At 44.3% G+C, this 14,965-nt stretch overlaps 2 protein-coding genes across 11 annotated transcripts in view; one reads left to right on the top strand and one right to left on the bottom strand.

Annotated features, from left to right (window-relative positions):
- Positions 1 to 2,515, bottom strand: part of MIS18BP1 (MIS18 binding protein 1) — a 33,475-nt gene extending 30,960 nt beyond the window's left edge. For 2 of the 4 annotated variants that reach the window (XM_037901401.2, XM_043549773.1), the window contains exons 1-2: positions 2,423 to 2,509; positions 774 to 1,578 (exon numbers count right to left, since the gene is read on the bottom strand). In XM_037901401.2, the coding sequence (XP_037757329.1) occupies positions 774 to 1,440 (667 nt within the window). In that variant the 5' untranslated portion in view covers positions 1,441 to 1,578; positions 2,423 to 2,509. Of the gene's footprint in view, positions 1 to 595; positions 1,579 to 2,422 lie in introns of all 4 variants that reach the window. The other 2 variants (XM_043549775.1, XM_043549774.1) reach the window with 2 other exon arrangements.
- On the top strand, positions 2,510 to 13,923 carry LOC102940403. 7 transcript variants are annotated; one of them, XM_043549776.1, is made up of 6 exons: positions 3,142 to 3,271; positions 5,556 to 5,947; positions 7,058 to 7,789; positions 9,065 to 9,271; positions 11,204 to 11,420; positions 12,921 to 13,923. In XM_043549776.1, exons 2-6 carry the CDS (start codon positions 5,818 to 5,820, stop codon positions 13,114 to 13,116), a joined length of 1,482 nt encoding a protein of 493 aa, XP_043405711.1. In that variant the 5' UTR covers positions 3,142 to 3,271; positions 5,556 to 5,817; the 3' UTR covers positions 13,117 to 13,923. The 7 variants fall into 7 exon arrangements, with proteins under 7 accessions (XP_043405716.1, XP_043405711.1, XP_043405714.1 ...); XM_043549781.1 differs by lacking the exons at positions 3,142 to 3,271; positions 5,556 to 5,947 and adding an exon at positions 2,510 to 2,616; XM_043549779.1 differs by lacking the exon at positions 5,556 to 5,947 and having other exon boundaries at positions 3,146 to 3,271.
- The last annotated feature ends 1,042 nt before the right edge of the window (positions 13,924 to 14,965 follow it).

Below are 14,965 nucleotides of genomic sequence, written 5' to 3'. Positions count from 1 at the left end.
AAAACTGTTATTACTTTAGTATCAAAAAAATTCCACACCTTTAAAAAAAACAACCAAAAAAAAAAAAAAAAACATTAAGATATCTGCAAGTGAACACTTAAGGGAGCCAGCCAGTTCCTCTTACTCCTTTGTCACTGTGTACAAATGGGAAACTTCTGTACAGGGAAATTCAGTCAGTTAAGTTTTCTATGCTTTTTCCTGCTGAGGCTACAGCTCTCCCATCGGCTTAATTACTCCAGCCCCAGCAAGCAATGGTAGCAACATCCATGGGAGAAGCTCTCTCACCAACAGCACTTAGGTCGGTGTAGCTTACATCACTCAGAGGGGTGACTTATTCACACCCCTGCGTGATGCAACTTATACCGAGTTAAGCTGTAGCCTGTACACAGCCTGAATACAGACATAAAAAGGCTCAAAACTACTAGAACACTGTATGACAACAGTGGTCTTATATTGTTCATAAGACATTAAGATACTACAGACCATGTCACTCCCCCTAAGAGGACAGGGACAGCACAGGGACAGTGTGGCAATGTGAAGTACCCTCCACAGCAGCCTACTCCCAGTTCTAAAACCCTACAAAAGCATAGCACACCTGATGGAATAGAAATCCATGACTGTGTGTACTGGTTGCTCCCTGAAGCTTGATCCATCCCTCCATTCACACAATCACTGTATTACAGTGATACAGATCAGACAGATACCACCATCATCCTTGTGTTTTACTGGAGATGTAATATAACCAGGCATCTTGGAAATATAATGCAACAAACCTTTCCCTGGCTGGATCTGTCTATCAGGTACCTTGCCAGCTTTTTGCTGGTTTTCTTCATCACTGGATTTTTTATCCTGTGTTCCCTGATGGACAAGTTTTGTAGCAGGAGTCAGGATCAAATCACTGTTGTAATTTGTCCCTAACAATGTTCCCGTGGATGGCATTTGATGCTGTTTTTCATGGGATGCCTTGGTTTTCATTCTTTGGAAGATTTTTGCTGGAGATTCATGAGTTAAAGGATCACAAGCTTTGCGTTTCAGTAAATTTTTGTCTTTTAGTGGCAAGATCTGTTGCTGCTGGCAAGATGCAACTTGTACTGCTACAGTGTCAGAATCTGGCCTTATTTCACTGAGGTCAAGAAATTCTTTAACATACGTGCCACCTGTTATTAATGTGGACTGAAAAATACCTTCCCTTTTCTTGGAAGTTCCTGCCCCTCTTGCATGGTTTTCCTTGAAGTCACGTAAAACTGAAGGGAGCACAGCTTCTTTTGTTGCAGAAGTAGTCAGACCAGCATTTTGAAATTTCACCAAATCTTTTAAAGGAGTAATAGTACCTGACGGTATGTTACTCAGTAAGATTGCCTGCAAAGGCATATCTCCTCGTCTGCTAGAAGAAATGTGAGATTTTGAAATCCTTGTATTTTTTAAAGGTGTAGCAATCATCTTGCCAATGTTGACAACAATGTGTTGTGCTCCTACTGCAAAGTCATTAAAATGTGCATGTTTAGGTATAGTTTTTTAAATAACGGAAGGAGGAACAAGAATTCCATGGATTGTCGACTTTATTTCTTCAAATTTCAGCTAAAAAGAGAAACGTGGTTAAAAAAGTTGGTCTTTACGTTTTCACTGTTAGTGCCACATTTTAAAGTAAACTTCTGTTGTACATCAGTCAAGTTGAAGTGCTGCATACAGACGGGCAGCCTGCTTGTTTCACAGCCAATTATTTAGTTTCAGAAAAGTGACACACAAACATGCCACACTTAAGCAACTGTATTTTCATGGATTGCTCGGTTTACTCGGTTAAGAATGTCTCAAGGAGCAGAATTCTAGACCCTTGACGTAAATAGGCGACTTCACAAGTGACTTCAAGGGGAACAGGATCAAGTCCCTTGGCTGTTTTCTAAAACTACAAGGCTCCAGCCTCTTCCAGGCGTCAGGAAAACGATGGGGAAAGATCAGCTTTGGGCTTAGGAGTTCCCCATCCCCAGAGCCCTGTTAGCCACAGTCCCTATCCGGGGCAGCTGTACCACGAGAGCGGGGGTTTCATGGGCGAGACAGAGCTCGTGTGCAGCGCCGAGCACAGGCCACGGGAGACACAACGCCCGGGAGGGAACAGCCGCTGCTGCTGACAGCTGGTGCCTCCCACCAGCTCCCGGTACAAGCGGTCACCCACGTTGGCCCTCCCCCCTAGCCCGGGATCAGCGCTGGTCTCGCCCCGGGCGGGCCACGCCGAGCCCGACAGCCCCGCCCCATCGGGGCTCCCGGCCGCCCCGCTCCCCTCAGGCGCCCGAGACGCGCCGAGCCCGGCAGGGCCCACGAGAGGCTGGGTCCGCGCTCTGCCCCGTCACACCACCACCCCTCCCCCAAGCGCGCGCGCGCCCGGCCGCCCGCCCCTCCGCGGCAGGGCCCGGCCAGCCACACTCACCCCGCCGCCTCGCTCTCGCCTCCCGCCGCCGCTTTTCTCTCCCCTGCGCGGCGCGCGCGCGGCCGTTACAAGTTTTGAGTCCCGCCGCCTCGCACGCTGATTGGCAGGGAGGGGAGTGCGTCGGCGGAGGCGGGACTGCGGCCGTGGTAGGAGCGGGCAGAGGCGCCCGCCGGGCGTGGTTCGCTCGCAGTGACGTAAGCGCGGCGGGCGGGAACCGGGCGGGAACCAGCCGGGGTGCGGGGTGCGGGGAGAGGGGAGAGATTAGCTGGGCTCTGCCGGTCTGCGGGCGCTGTTTCCTTCCCCGCCTCGTGCCGTAGCGGCGCGGGATCCCCACGCCGGGTGGCTGGGACGGGGGCCCTCCCCCCCCTTTGTTATTTACGAACAAAGGGGAGCGCGGCCTGCTGCCCGGTGTTGGGGGCGGGCCCTGGCGGGTGGGGGGGCGTGAGGGGTTCCTCAGCAGGTCCCACCCCCGCAGAAGTGGGGCGGGGCTGGAAGATGCCGGGCCCCACGAAGAGGCGGCGGGGCCAGCCCCCCACACCCCAGCCGGCCTCCTCTCTTGTTTGTCCCCCTCGGGGAGCGGAGGGGGCGGCGTGGCGCAAGCCCGCTCGCCGGCTGGGTGTGAGTGGCCCCCGGGGTGTGACATGGGCCCTGCGCCGCCCGTCGGCCCGTACGCCTGAGCCCGGCCTGAGGGGGTCAGCCGCTCGCGCCGCGGCCAGGAGCGGGCTTCTGCTTTCGCTGCCTGCTGTGGGACTGAGAGAACGCGCTGGCTCGCCTCAGGCGCTGCAGGCAACGGAGCAGCTTCGCTCGCGTGGGTCAGGTCGCTCACGCGCAGGTGTCTGCATGATCCAGGTGCTGTTTATTAACAGGAGGGGCACCTCTGCTTTGTTCTTTGCCTTTCCTCAGCCTCCTCAAAGAAATGTTCGTGCTTAGTTTGATTTGCGTTTTGTCGAGAAAGGCAAAGGTCTCCTTCAGTTTCAGAAATCCTTTCCCTCTGAGTGGGTTATTTATCTCATTGATACTTGGGCATACGATTTTATATCCATCAGGTGACGAGGTGGCCCTTTTCCTACCAGTGACTTCAGTAGGTTTGCAAAACGAACAGGAGGACGTGTGGCACCCTAGAGACTAACGCATTTATTTGAGCATAAGCTTTCGTGAGCTACAGCTCACTGCATCGGATGCATTCAGTGGAAAATCGTAGGTTTGTAGGTGTCGTTAGTGCCTGGGGTAATATGCCAGATAGTGAGTTCTACCACCATGTTACAAAAGGAAAGAGGAAAAAGACAAGTGAATGGTGACACTAACAAAACTTGTATCCAGATGTGCTGGCTCACTGAGATAAGAAAATAAAGAGGGAGTGAAATCAGGAGATAGCAAAGTCATCTAATAGACCAGACCTCATGGATTTAGATTGGCTCCACTAGTTGAGCTTTAAAATTCAGAGTTGCAGGCAAAAGGCCATGTAACTATTCAACAATGTAACTGATTGGATAATTACACTAGTTATGCAGAGTGCACGTATATAAAATCTAAATCAGGGAAAAGGAAAATACACAATTACTGGGGATCAAAGTTCAAGCTTGGTCTCTTCAGGGAGGAAGCTGGTGACAGCTTGTTGAGTTTTTCAGGGAAAACATCCAGTTTGATGAAAAACCTTCACAAGCTCAAGGCATCTGGGCAGGAGTGGCTGTCTGGACCCTATTCTTTGCTAAGACCATCCATTGTGGATTTCCTAACTATATCTGCTGCTTTCCCTCTCCTCCTCTAGTCTGTAGAGAGAAACTCCAACCCCAGAAGAGAGAGGTATCTGCAGGGGAGCAACCTGTGTGAGTGATGAGAGGATATTGTGTGCGTAAGGGGGATGCGAGTCAACATGTTATATGTGCAAATGGTGGAGGAGAGAGGATTAGTTGTGAAAAACTGAAAGAGAAGTGCTCACCAGTCCAAGGCACTGTTTTCTTCAGCAAGCCAATAACTTTGCATTATGTTACGGGTTTCACCTACCTGTGCTGCTAACCCTGTGTCAATCACTTAAATTGGGATCATCTGGTAAGGTAATTGAAAAGAAACCCATCATTAGCTGGTAAAATTAAAAGAGAGAGAGAATTAGAGACAGAGAGAGAACACCAGAGGAAGTTGGTAAAAAATCAAAACAGGAGCTGCAAGGGTAGGGGCACTTTTATATTTTGTGTCTGGTTGTTTAGATTGTAATTTTGGCCTAGGTATAATGATAACAGATCTTGGGGCTATAGTGGGGCAATAGAAATAAAGTGTATTGGCTGTGTTTAATGTACAAAGGTACATGTGTGGTGCCGTTGATGAGTGGCTCCATCCTATAGTAGTGGTTATTGCTATCTTCTAGCATTCCAGCATTTTACATACTGTTTTGCCTCGGGAAATGTAAGACTTAATGTATCATTGCCCATTTTATCCCTTCTGCGCTAGATTATCTGTAATATCAGTGAAGAATACCAGTTCCTTGTGCACTTGAAATAAGGTACAATGAGGAGGGCTTAGGCTAGGCTGCGGGAGCCTTTTAATATTAAGAGAAACTTGGTGCACCTCATTCAACCAGAATAAATTATTCTTTGAAATTAAAAAAATAATAATCCATTTCTTGAAGATTTGCATTCTGATTCCTACAGAGATTTATAGCAACTATGAAGAACCTTGGAAATCAGTCATTAATTGTTACTCTCCCTTTTGGACTCTTTTCTTGGCAGTGGTGTAATTAGATTTGTCTTTTCTACATATCTATCTAGTTTACCACTTTATAGTTTATTGGCATTACCACATTTCTTTGCTCCATTTTTATAAGAAGTGCATGCTGTTGCTTCAGAATCAGTACTAATTTTTATCATGCTCTGCAATACTCTTTTACTCTTTGAATTTCTGAGATCTCATTTCAGGTACATTTAGATCTCTGAATAAATCTGGTCCGTCTTTTGCCTTTGGGGAAGAAGTCAAATTTATAATTATTTAATAACCCATACTTCGGCTTTAAAACTCCAGAAATGCCATTAAATCCACTTAAATCTTTAATTTTCTCTTTGATTCATGCTGCAAATTAATTAGACGTATTACGTGTCTAATCTCTCGCCTGTTTTTTGTCTTCCCATTTCTTCCTTGGCAGGGTCTGTGTTTTATTTGTTGCGGTTGAATGAATCTTGGCTGTGAATAAGGCTGTTGGCTGTAGTACTTTTGGCTTGTTTTCAGAAATTGGAAGGTCTGCCATGACTGAAGCAGAGGGCTACAGGAAGAGAAAAGATGATCTTGTGGTTCAGGCAGTTGAATGCTACCTGGAAGAACTCTGTTCTATCCTTGCCTCAGAGACAGAGTTTGTGTGATGCAAGGCACATTACTGAAACCAAAACTTTCACAGTTCGCCACTAACTATGTGTTCATCATTTTCTGAGCACCTGACTTGGGACCTGACTTCCAGACATGCTGAGCACCCACAACTTCAGCTATGGCTGCTTAGCTATAAGAGGACAATGCTGTCTGGAGGAATAAGCACAGGACTGGGTGATTGTATGACTAGTTCTACTCCTGACTCTGCTGCTGATTCACTTTGCGGCCTTGAGTAAGTCACTTTGGCCCAGATTTTTAAAGGTATTTAAGTGTTCAGCATTGCAAGGCTTAAGTGTCATTTTCAAAAGTGACCTAGGTACTTAAACTCCTCGCTCACATTTTAAAGTGAGACACACTTCTAAATCAGTTGAGTATTGCACCACAGAGCAGAGCAATGCCTAAATACCTTTAAATATCTGGGCCTGTGCCTTTGTTCATTTGTAAAATGGAGAGTTGCGAAGATAAAATCATTAATATTTTTAGGCTCAGATAGTACAGTGAGTGCACGGAAGACAACCTGAAATTAATAATTCTGGGTTTGGATGGTGTGCAATAAATAAGGCCTGTGAACACTTTCCATCATGCATGGTGAATGATGCAGAGGTTTTGTGGAAAAAATACTGTGCAATCATGTAATTAAACACTATCTGTTATGTTCGTAACATACAAACACAAAGTTGGATAAAATGCTCTCTCTGGAAAGTGGCAATGTAACACACTACGTTATTTCTTAGACTCCACAACCCTAACGCACAAGAATCAAAATCAGAGAGAGGCAAAGCAGGTTGCTCCCCAAGGCAGACAAACACAACTTAACCCACTTTGCTCTTGGCTGACTCTTTACAGACTGACTGCTGAAAATCCAGATCACATGCTTCCGTACAGAGCCCCCAAGCCTGCAAGCAAGACCAGAAAACCCTTATACTTCAAGTGACAGCTTGAATTTTTAACACCGTAGTCAATGCCCTACTGTATCATGCACAGACAACCTTAATTCTGCCACTTTCTAACTTTCCTGTACCTGACCTTGCAACCTTAACATTCTTTTATTGTAAGACAGGTATGGTATTATTTACAGTAGCTCTACAAAACACACTGTAGTTCATGCACACATTTATGTACTTCATGGTACATGTTAATATGTGGTATAAATGTAGGTGGCAGTCATGCTACCTCATTCAGTCAACTCCCTTCTATTGTAGGCTTTGGGCCACAGGGCTTACATTTACATAATACTTTTCTTGGCTACGTAACTAATTGTTGTTTTTTTTGTTTTTTTTTAAGAGAGTGGAAGAATGCAGGAGAAAAGTATGCCAGCCAGTAATACAGGGCTAATGAGAGCCACTCACTTGCTGCAGTTACCGCAAGAAATGCTGACTGAGATAATCAGGTACCTTCCTCCTGCAGAAAAATCCAAGGTCCGTGCCACATGCAGTCTCTTCAAGGACCTGGTTGATCAGCCTGTTGTGTGGCAAAAGAGTACCATTGTTCTCAGACGCATAAGCGCTTTCAACACCGAGTTCTGGGACGTGCTTCGGAAAAGAAAGATCACTTCTGTAGAAGTGAAAGAAATTGGGCTTAAGCAATGGCAAAAGCTGCTGAGGTTCATGCCTGGTCTGCTAGATGTAACTGTGGATTCCCTCTGGAGCGAGGAAATCCTGCAAGGTTTACAGCAGCTCACAGATCTACAGAAACTTCACTTGAAAATGTGCTCTAGGTTATCTGAGAGAAGTGTAATCAGGGAACTTGTGCACTTTCAACACCTTACCCACTTGTTGTTGTGTGGCATAACCTTCTTAAGTGGCAGTGAATTGATCAGAATTGCTTGCTTACAAAACCTACATATGCTCTCATTGCATACTGTGCAAAAGGCTCTTCCTGAGAAAGCACTAGAGTATGTTTTATTCCATTTACCGAAACTCAGAGAACTGTCACTTTCTTATATCCTGAATAAGGAGCATTTTTTGTTATGCCTCAGTTCGCCAGATAGACATCCCATCCCTTATTCATCAGAAGGTGAGCATTGTTTCTATAGGCTATATTTGTATACGCTATATTCAGAATTATGGCACCAGTCCTGCCAGCTCTGATGCATGTGTTTAACTTTGCTACCATGAGAAATCAATAGGACTACTCAAGGTAGAACGTTAAGTATGTGCATAAGAGCTGGCAGGATTGAGGCCTAAGTGTCCATTGTTGCTCAAAGGATCACACTCTAATATACTCAGCATGTATTGGTAGTGAAGATTTATTCTTAGCTGTATCCCCTTGCTTTAGTGGACTAGGTTCAGATTTTCATTGCATCACTGTTTTGATATGTTGTAAACATGTTTCCTAAAGCTTGTGGAGTATTTTAAACTGAAGATATAAATAGCTTTTTCAAATTATGATTATGGCTGGGATTTTTAAAAGGGACTTTGGTGTCCCTCTCCCCTGAATTTTGATAGCTTTTGGATGCTGAACTCCCTTGAGAATCCCAGGCTCTAAAAATAGGATATGGGGACCCATGATTAGGCTGTAGAATATAATCCTGGCCTAAAAGGAGGATATAGTTCTTGGCCAAGACTGTCAAAAGTGACTTGATTTTAAGTGCGTCTGTTCTCAGATGTCCAAATGGAGACACCTTTAATGGGTTCTGATTTTCAGAAAGAGCTGAGCACTTGCCCTCAAAATCAGGCACCATTAAAGTGACCCCCCAAAAAATTACCTCGCCCTCTCCTAAATCACTAGTCATTTTTTAAAATCTTGACACACACATTTAAGTATTGTAGCATTTTTATAATATACTTCAGTTTTACACTAAAGCAGAGATTCAACCTCTTTGTTTTATATGAAAAACCCTGTGTATCTTCACTTTACAGCACATAATCGGAGAACATAGAGAAAGTTCTTTGGGGATCGTTAGCGGAATTTGTTCCTTAGTTTAGGAATCTTAAAATAATTTTTAAATGGACCCTTTATGAAATTTCCATATCTGACCTTTTTTCAGACCCCTTCTACTAACCAACGATTGGTTAGTTTGTTGTTCAAACTTTCTAGGTAACTCATTGTCAGATACCTTCCTGTTTGAAGAAATTAGGTTGCAGTTAAGCCAAATTATTAACCAAAGTGTGGGTATGTAGGGGGATTTCCCCCCCGTCTTTCCTGTTATATTCACTATGTGCTACCATAAGTATGAACCTAATGTAAAGACTTGTACACAACCTTGTGCTTTAATATTGGAAAACAAATATCTCTGGGATGTCAAATAAGTATTTCCCCCCACCTTTTCAATCAATCCACTATGTTTAGAGTCGCCTGCTGTTCCAAAACTTCAGCTTCACACTCTGGCCTTGAGGCAAACTGGTTATAACCTTCTTTCAGAGCGTTTCCTGGATCAGCTCTCCACCATCCACACTCTGACTGTTTGTTACATCAAGGACTTTTTGTTACACTCAGTGGATGTCTTTGGACAGGTGCTGAAGAACCTACCAAACTTGACAGAATTAAATCTTCTATGTAAGTTGTTTTTAAGATTGCAGTGTTTTTTTGGTTTTGTTCTGTGCAGGCTTAGGAAGGTTTGGGTAGTTTCATCTTCAGTTAAATGGTAACCAGCAAGACAGCAAAGAGCTTATTTTTATGGATGTTTCTGTTGGCTGATACATCTTAATATTGTCTCTGAAAAAATCAGTTCCCCAATTCAGAATCTGCTTGGCTTGACTGTGTTCATTCAAACCTGACTGAAAAATCAGTCTAGATATCTACTATTTAATGGAGCTGCTGCCTTATGGCTCTTAATGCCCTCCGGGTTCCCTTCCCAGTCCAGTTGACAGATCCCCACTACTTCTTATCTACTCTTGGGATTTGTCCCCATTTCAGCCATGGAACCAGCCACTGATGCGGCTGCACCTGTGAAAACCCCTGTGAAGTCCTAATCCTCTGTGTAAGGGCTGGCCTATACTGAAAATGTAGGGGTGTGAAAAATCAGTACCCTGAGAGATGTAGCTATGCCGACCTAACCCTGGTGTAGACTAGGAATTCTTCCATGGACCTAGCTACTGACTCTTGGGGAGGTGGCTTAACTACAGCGATGGAAGAATCCCTCCTGTCACTATAGTTGGTATCTACACTGAAGTGTTACCGCTGCACAGTTGTGCTGCTGTAGCCACAGGCGCTGGCTTCCTCTTGGCCCCAGGAGTGCTCAAACCCCCGGCCCCACCTCCACCCGCCCCCTTCTCCCAAGCCCCCGCCTCTTCCCTGCCCCCGCTCTGCCCCAGGGCTGGAGCACCCACAGAGTCGGTGCCTATGGTTGTAGCATATTAAGTTTAGACAAGTCTGAAGTCACAGGACTGGAAGTTTTTATTTTTATTAGGGGAAAAAAAGATACTATTTTATTAAGCTAAGTACTTGAAAATGCAGGTTTTGAAAATGTAGTCTTCCTAGAGAGACTTTGGGGTTAAGGCACTAGATGGTAATCAGGAGATCGAAATTCAGCTCTTGGCTCTGCCGTGATTTCCTCTGTGACCTTGGGAAAGTCACTTACTCTCCCCAGGCTTTACTTCCACCTCTGTGAAATGGGGATGGTGATACTTCCATTGTCTGTTTAGCTTGTAAGGTGTTTGGGCAGGGACAGTGTGTCACTAAGGCTACATCTACACTACAGCCGGGATCCACGATCTGAGATCAATCCACTGGCTGTCAATTTAGTGGGTCTAGTGAAGACCCACCAGATCGACAGCAGATTGCTCTACAGTCGACCCCTGTATTGTACCCCTGACGAGAAGAGTAAGGTAAGTCGATGGGAGAGTTTCTCCTGTCGACCCCCCCGCGCTCCCTCCCCCCCCCCCCATGTAGACCCTATGGTAACTCTACCTAAGGTATCAAGCATCAGAAGGGTAGCCATGTTAGTCTGGATCTGTTAAATCGGCAAAGAGTCCTGTGGCACTTTATAGACTAACAGACGTATTGGAGCATAAGCTTTCATGGGTGAATACCCACTTCGTTGGATGCATATAGTGGAAATTTCCAGAGGCAGGAATAAATATACAAGCATAAATATGCAACATACCTAAGGTATGTTGACTCCAGCTACGTTATTCACGTAGCAGGAGTTGTGTAGCATAAGTCAACTTACTGCGGTAGTGTAGACATAGTCTATGTTTGTGTATTCCACCTAGCACGATGGAGCCCTGATTTCAGTTGGGCCTCTAAGTGCTAATGTAACACAAATATTGGTTTTATTTGTACGTTTCATGCTTTTTCACTGTCTCATTCTTGCTGAATAGTGGATGAAAAACATAAAACTTTGGTATCTGTTTTAAAAAAAAAAAAAAAAAAAAGTAAAGACAAAGTTTACTTTAAAAAAAAAAACCCTGATACTTACTTTGAAAAATATTGTCAAGAAAAGAGTCATAAATGTCTTTCCATTTTGTCCTCTGTCTGCTTTTAAAGGGATCTCCAATTTGGATATGTTTGTTGATAACATTCCTTCCAGCCTTGTTAAACTAAGTGTGATTGGAACCAAGCTCTCAAACTCTGCTCTCAGCTGTTTGTCTGACAAATCCTGGAAGCTAAGAGAAATGGATCTAACCCTCTCATATGGATTTGATGAAAAGACTCTGAAACAATTTCCCCACCTCTTTCCACTGCTGACTAGACTGCGCCTTAGGTATGACTGGACAATGTGCTACAGATACTGAAGAATGAAAGAAACTTACTACATTAGGACTTGTTGATGTTACAAGCTGCACTGGTCTAACTAAAAGTGTGAGGTTTTTTAACCAATTTTTAGATAAACTGGTACAAGTCTGTGGGTAGACATGGCCATAGTTAACACCCCTTTAAAGCTAAATAAAGAGGCAGCACTAAGCGATTAAGAAAGGGGTGGGTGTTCTTTATTTACCCTGTTTTGTGTCTCCTGGGAGTTATTTATCCAGTAAATGGAAGTGAAATAACTAAATCCGTAGTAATTCACACCTCTGGCTAGTTCAGTTCTGTTTGTGAATAAATGCCCTATTTTGAAATTTTTCAGTAAAAAAGAAATCAAGTTATTCAGAAATAAGAGTATCAATACACAGGCTTGAACTGCAATAATTACAGATGTGAAATGTAGCCTCATTCAGTATTTTGGTTCCATTTACCATGTGAACAAGCCCTTGCTTCCAGACCATCAGATTCAGCCCAGTGTATTCAGAGGAGACGAAGGGAAGGGCAAGGGAGATATCTCCCTTACCATGCCAGTAAAGCTAATAGGCAGTTGGGTAGTCAGTAGCAGGAGCAAGTGTTTCTGCTCTCACAAGTGCTGAAGAATTGTGGGCATGGGATACTTGCCCTCATTTCCTTAATCTCTGAATATACAGGGAGACATGAACAGGAGGTGAGTTGATGATGTTGACCCTCACATGAGATGGCGAGTGATCTCATTAGTTGACTTCCAAAGAGCATAGGAGGGTGCCAGACTTGAAGACATTGTGAGGGTTGTATGATGCCAGCACTTGGAACTGTGCGATGACTCTGGGTAGCCAACAACTGAAGAACCTGGCAGGGAAGTGAGGAGCTGGAGTAAGGGCAGAGCCATAGTCTCTGGCTGGAGGATAGTACATCTGGTCCCTCAATATTCTTTCCCCTAGGGAAGTCTTTCTAACTCACTATTCTCCAGATAGTGACGTCCAGGCGTGGTAAGCTGCCATTTTCACTCCTCCAGCCGGGGCAGGCAGAGAGATTTTCCTCTCTCCTAAGGTTAGGGGGGCCTGATAGCTCATCCAGCAACTGGGGAGGATCTGACCTTTGAATAGCTGTGAGTTGGCCAAAAAGCCCTGATCATGGTCTGGAGAAGACATATAATTCCCTTTGCCCATTCATACTGCATAGGGCAGCCCTCTGGGATAAAAAGTTCTTTACAATTAGTTATGTTATTAATCCTTTGTCCCTGGCGATGCTCACTGCTGGCATGCTTGTGCATGGACAGGGACGTGGAAGAGACTTGTTAGGCCACCCAGACCACCTCTAATCTCTCTGATTCTATGAACACACATCGCTGCCATCAATAGTGGGAGATTCTGGGTCTTTAAGTCCCCAATATAGAAAGTGTTCTTTTGCTCTATTTCAGATATCTCTCTGTTTCTAACTCCCTCTGAAGCCCTAAGTGCAATCTGTTTTTCATTCCCAGTGGTTTTGTTTTGACTGACAATATCTTGTTGAGCTTGGCTAAACTGGAGAGTTTGCGAGAACTTGATGTTACTGGTAGCACAAATCTGACAAAAGAAGCAATCCAGAATTTTCGCATCACAACGGACTGCAGGGTACATCTCCTCGTAGAGTGGCATTCAGTGTCTTCTAAATGTGACTGCTTATGGAGCACGTAATGCACTGCCTTTCTTATAACCCCCCCCACTGTTTACAGACCTTTGATTGCTAAATGTACTGCTATCAGGAAACCAAGAATGTTTCTGTAAAGTTCTGCTGAAATTCCATGTGAGGAAGAGATGTAGTGGAAACAAACCTCCAACATTCTCCATAACTGAATAGCTCTTCACTACAGCCAATGGCTCATTAATATGAAAAACAGAAATGTCATCTTTGAGCCTGTAACTCTGCCAAGACAGAACTGTAAACAAATACTGGCATTCTATATTAAAATTTCTGAGTAAGTCTTCAATGGCCATTGATAAAACTCTGCACTTCTGTTAATATGATGCTTGACTACATGCAAATGATATTTTTCTTTTACTCTGTTGTCATTTCTGCCTGGTAAATTTTACTGACATTCTTAGCCAGCAGCTCAGGCATGGGAGAAGGGGCAGAGGAAATAAGAGAAGCTGCGGCTCAGGGATACTGGAAAATAAGGGAAATACAAGAGGGGAGGGATTTGTCAGCATGTAAGTCTCAGTAAAGTGTCAGCAAGGAGGTGCCTGGGTGGATAAAGGTGAGTTACCGAAAAGGTCAGGATTCCAGCAAATTGCACCAGTCACAGAATGGAACCACAGGCCCCTTCTAGTTAACTTTCGCCATCATGAAAATGTATTTTTTCTATTCTTTTAGGTGTCTTAGCCAGTTTTTAATCCATAGTGGCTCTTTACCTACCAACCAATGATTACTTAGATTTTTGTAATGGCCTTTTATGGAGCTTTTGTCAAGAGCTTTTTGAAAGCCCAATAAACATTCAACCTGTTCTCCTTTATCCATAATTTATTACCTATTTTATTGGCCCATTCTGAGATTCATGAAACATGGTTTTCCTTTGCAGAAACCATGCTGGTTATTCCCTGTGATACTCAAGGTCATCCAAGTGGCTTATGTTTCTAGTTTAACCATTTTACCTAATGCCTGAGTGAGGCTTATTGGTCTGTACTTCCCAGGATCACCTTTAGCACCTTCTTTAAATACAGATCAAAAATTTGTTACCTTCCACCAGGTATGAATCGCACTTGTCTGAACTGGTGTGGAAAAGAGTTTGGTTTCTACTAGTACTTAAACAATTTTAAAAACTTTTGTAGCTACACTCAGTGGTGAACATTTTCTAGTGTAGGTCAGGCCCATATGAAGCTAGACCAATAAATGGGGTAGTTCATACCTAGTGTTTCAGGCTCTCTGTCTAAAAAAGGCTCGGTGCAGCATTGGGTTCATGTTTGGAAGGTTTGTTTCAACAACTGTAAGGGCTATAAACTCAGTTTTTTAATTAAAGCTTAAATTTTGCAGGCTTCCATGAAGCTCATAGCATTCTCCAGATCTGTATTGCACATTGCTAGGTTCTACTGCATTTCACTGTAACTGCTCCAGAAAAAGAGAGTGGCAGTATGGTCTGGTGAATAGGACACAGGAGTAGGTGTCAGAGCAGCTGCATTCTATTCCTGGCTTTGCTGAGTCACTTTGCCTCTGGGGCCAGGTCTACACCTTGTTTTGCTGGCATAGCTGATAGGAGTGTGGAAGAAATCATCTCTAACCATAGAATCATAGAAGATTAGGGTTGGAAGAGACCATCTAGTTCAACCCCCTGGTCAAAGCAGGAGCAACCCCAATTAAATTATTGCAGCCAGGACTTTGTCAAGCCAGGCCTTAGAGGCTTTTAAGGAAGGAGATTCCACCACCTCCCTAGGTAACCCATTCCAGTGCTTCACCACCCTCCTAGTGAAATAGTGTTTCCTAATATCCAACCTAGGCCTTCCCCACTGCGACTTGAGACCATTGCTCCTTGTTCTGTCATCTGCCACCATT

This window comes from Chelonia mydas, chromosome 6 (genome assembly GCF_015237465.2).
Source record: "Chelonia mydas isolate rCheMyd1 chromosome 6, rCheMyd1.pri.v2, whole genome shotgun sequence".
Taxonomy (NCBI): Eukaryota; Metazoa; Chordata; order Testudines; family Cheloniidae; genus Chelonia; species Chelonia mydas.
This window is presented reverse-complemented; position numbering and strand designations above follow the sequence as displayed.

Excerpts from the sequence above, each read along its gene's own strand:
- LOC102940403 (XM_043549776.1), top strand. The coding sequence starts at position 5,818 with ATGTGTTCATCATTTTCTGAGCACCTGACTTGGGACCTGACTTCCAGA. Across the intron at positions 5,948-7,057 it reads AGGAATAAGCACAGGACTGG|AGAGTGGAAGAATGCAGGAG; the intron begins GTGATTGTATGA and ends TTTTTTTTTAAG. Across the intron at positions 9,272-11,203 it reads GACAGAATTAAATCTTCTAT|GGATCTCCAATTTGGATATG; the intron begins GTAAGTTGTTTT and ends CTGCTTTTAAAG.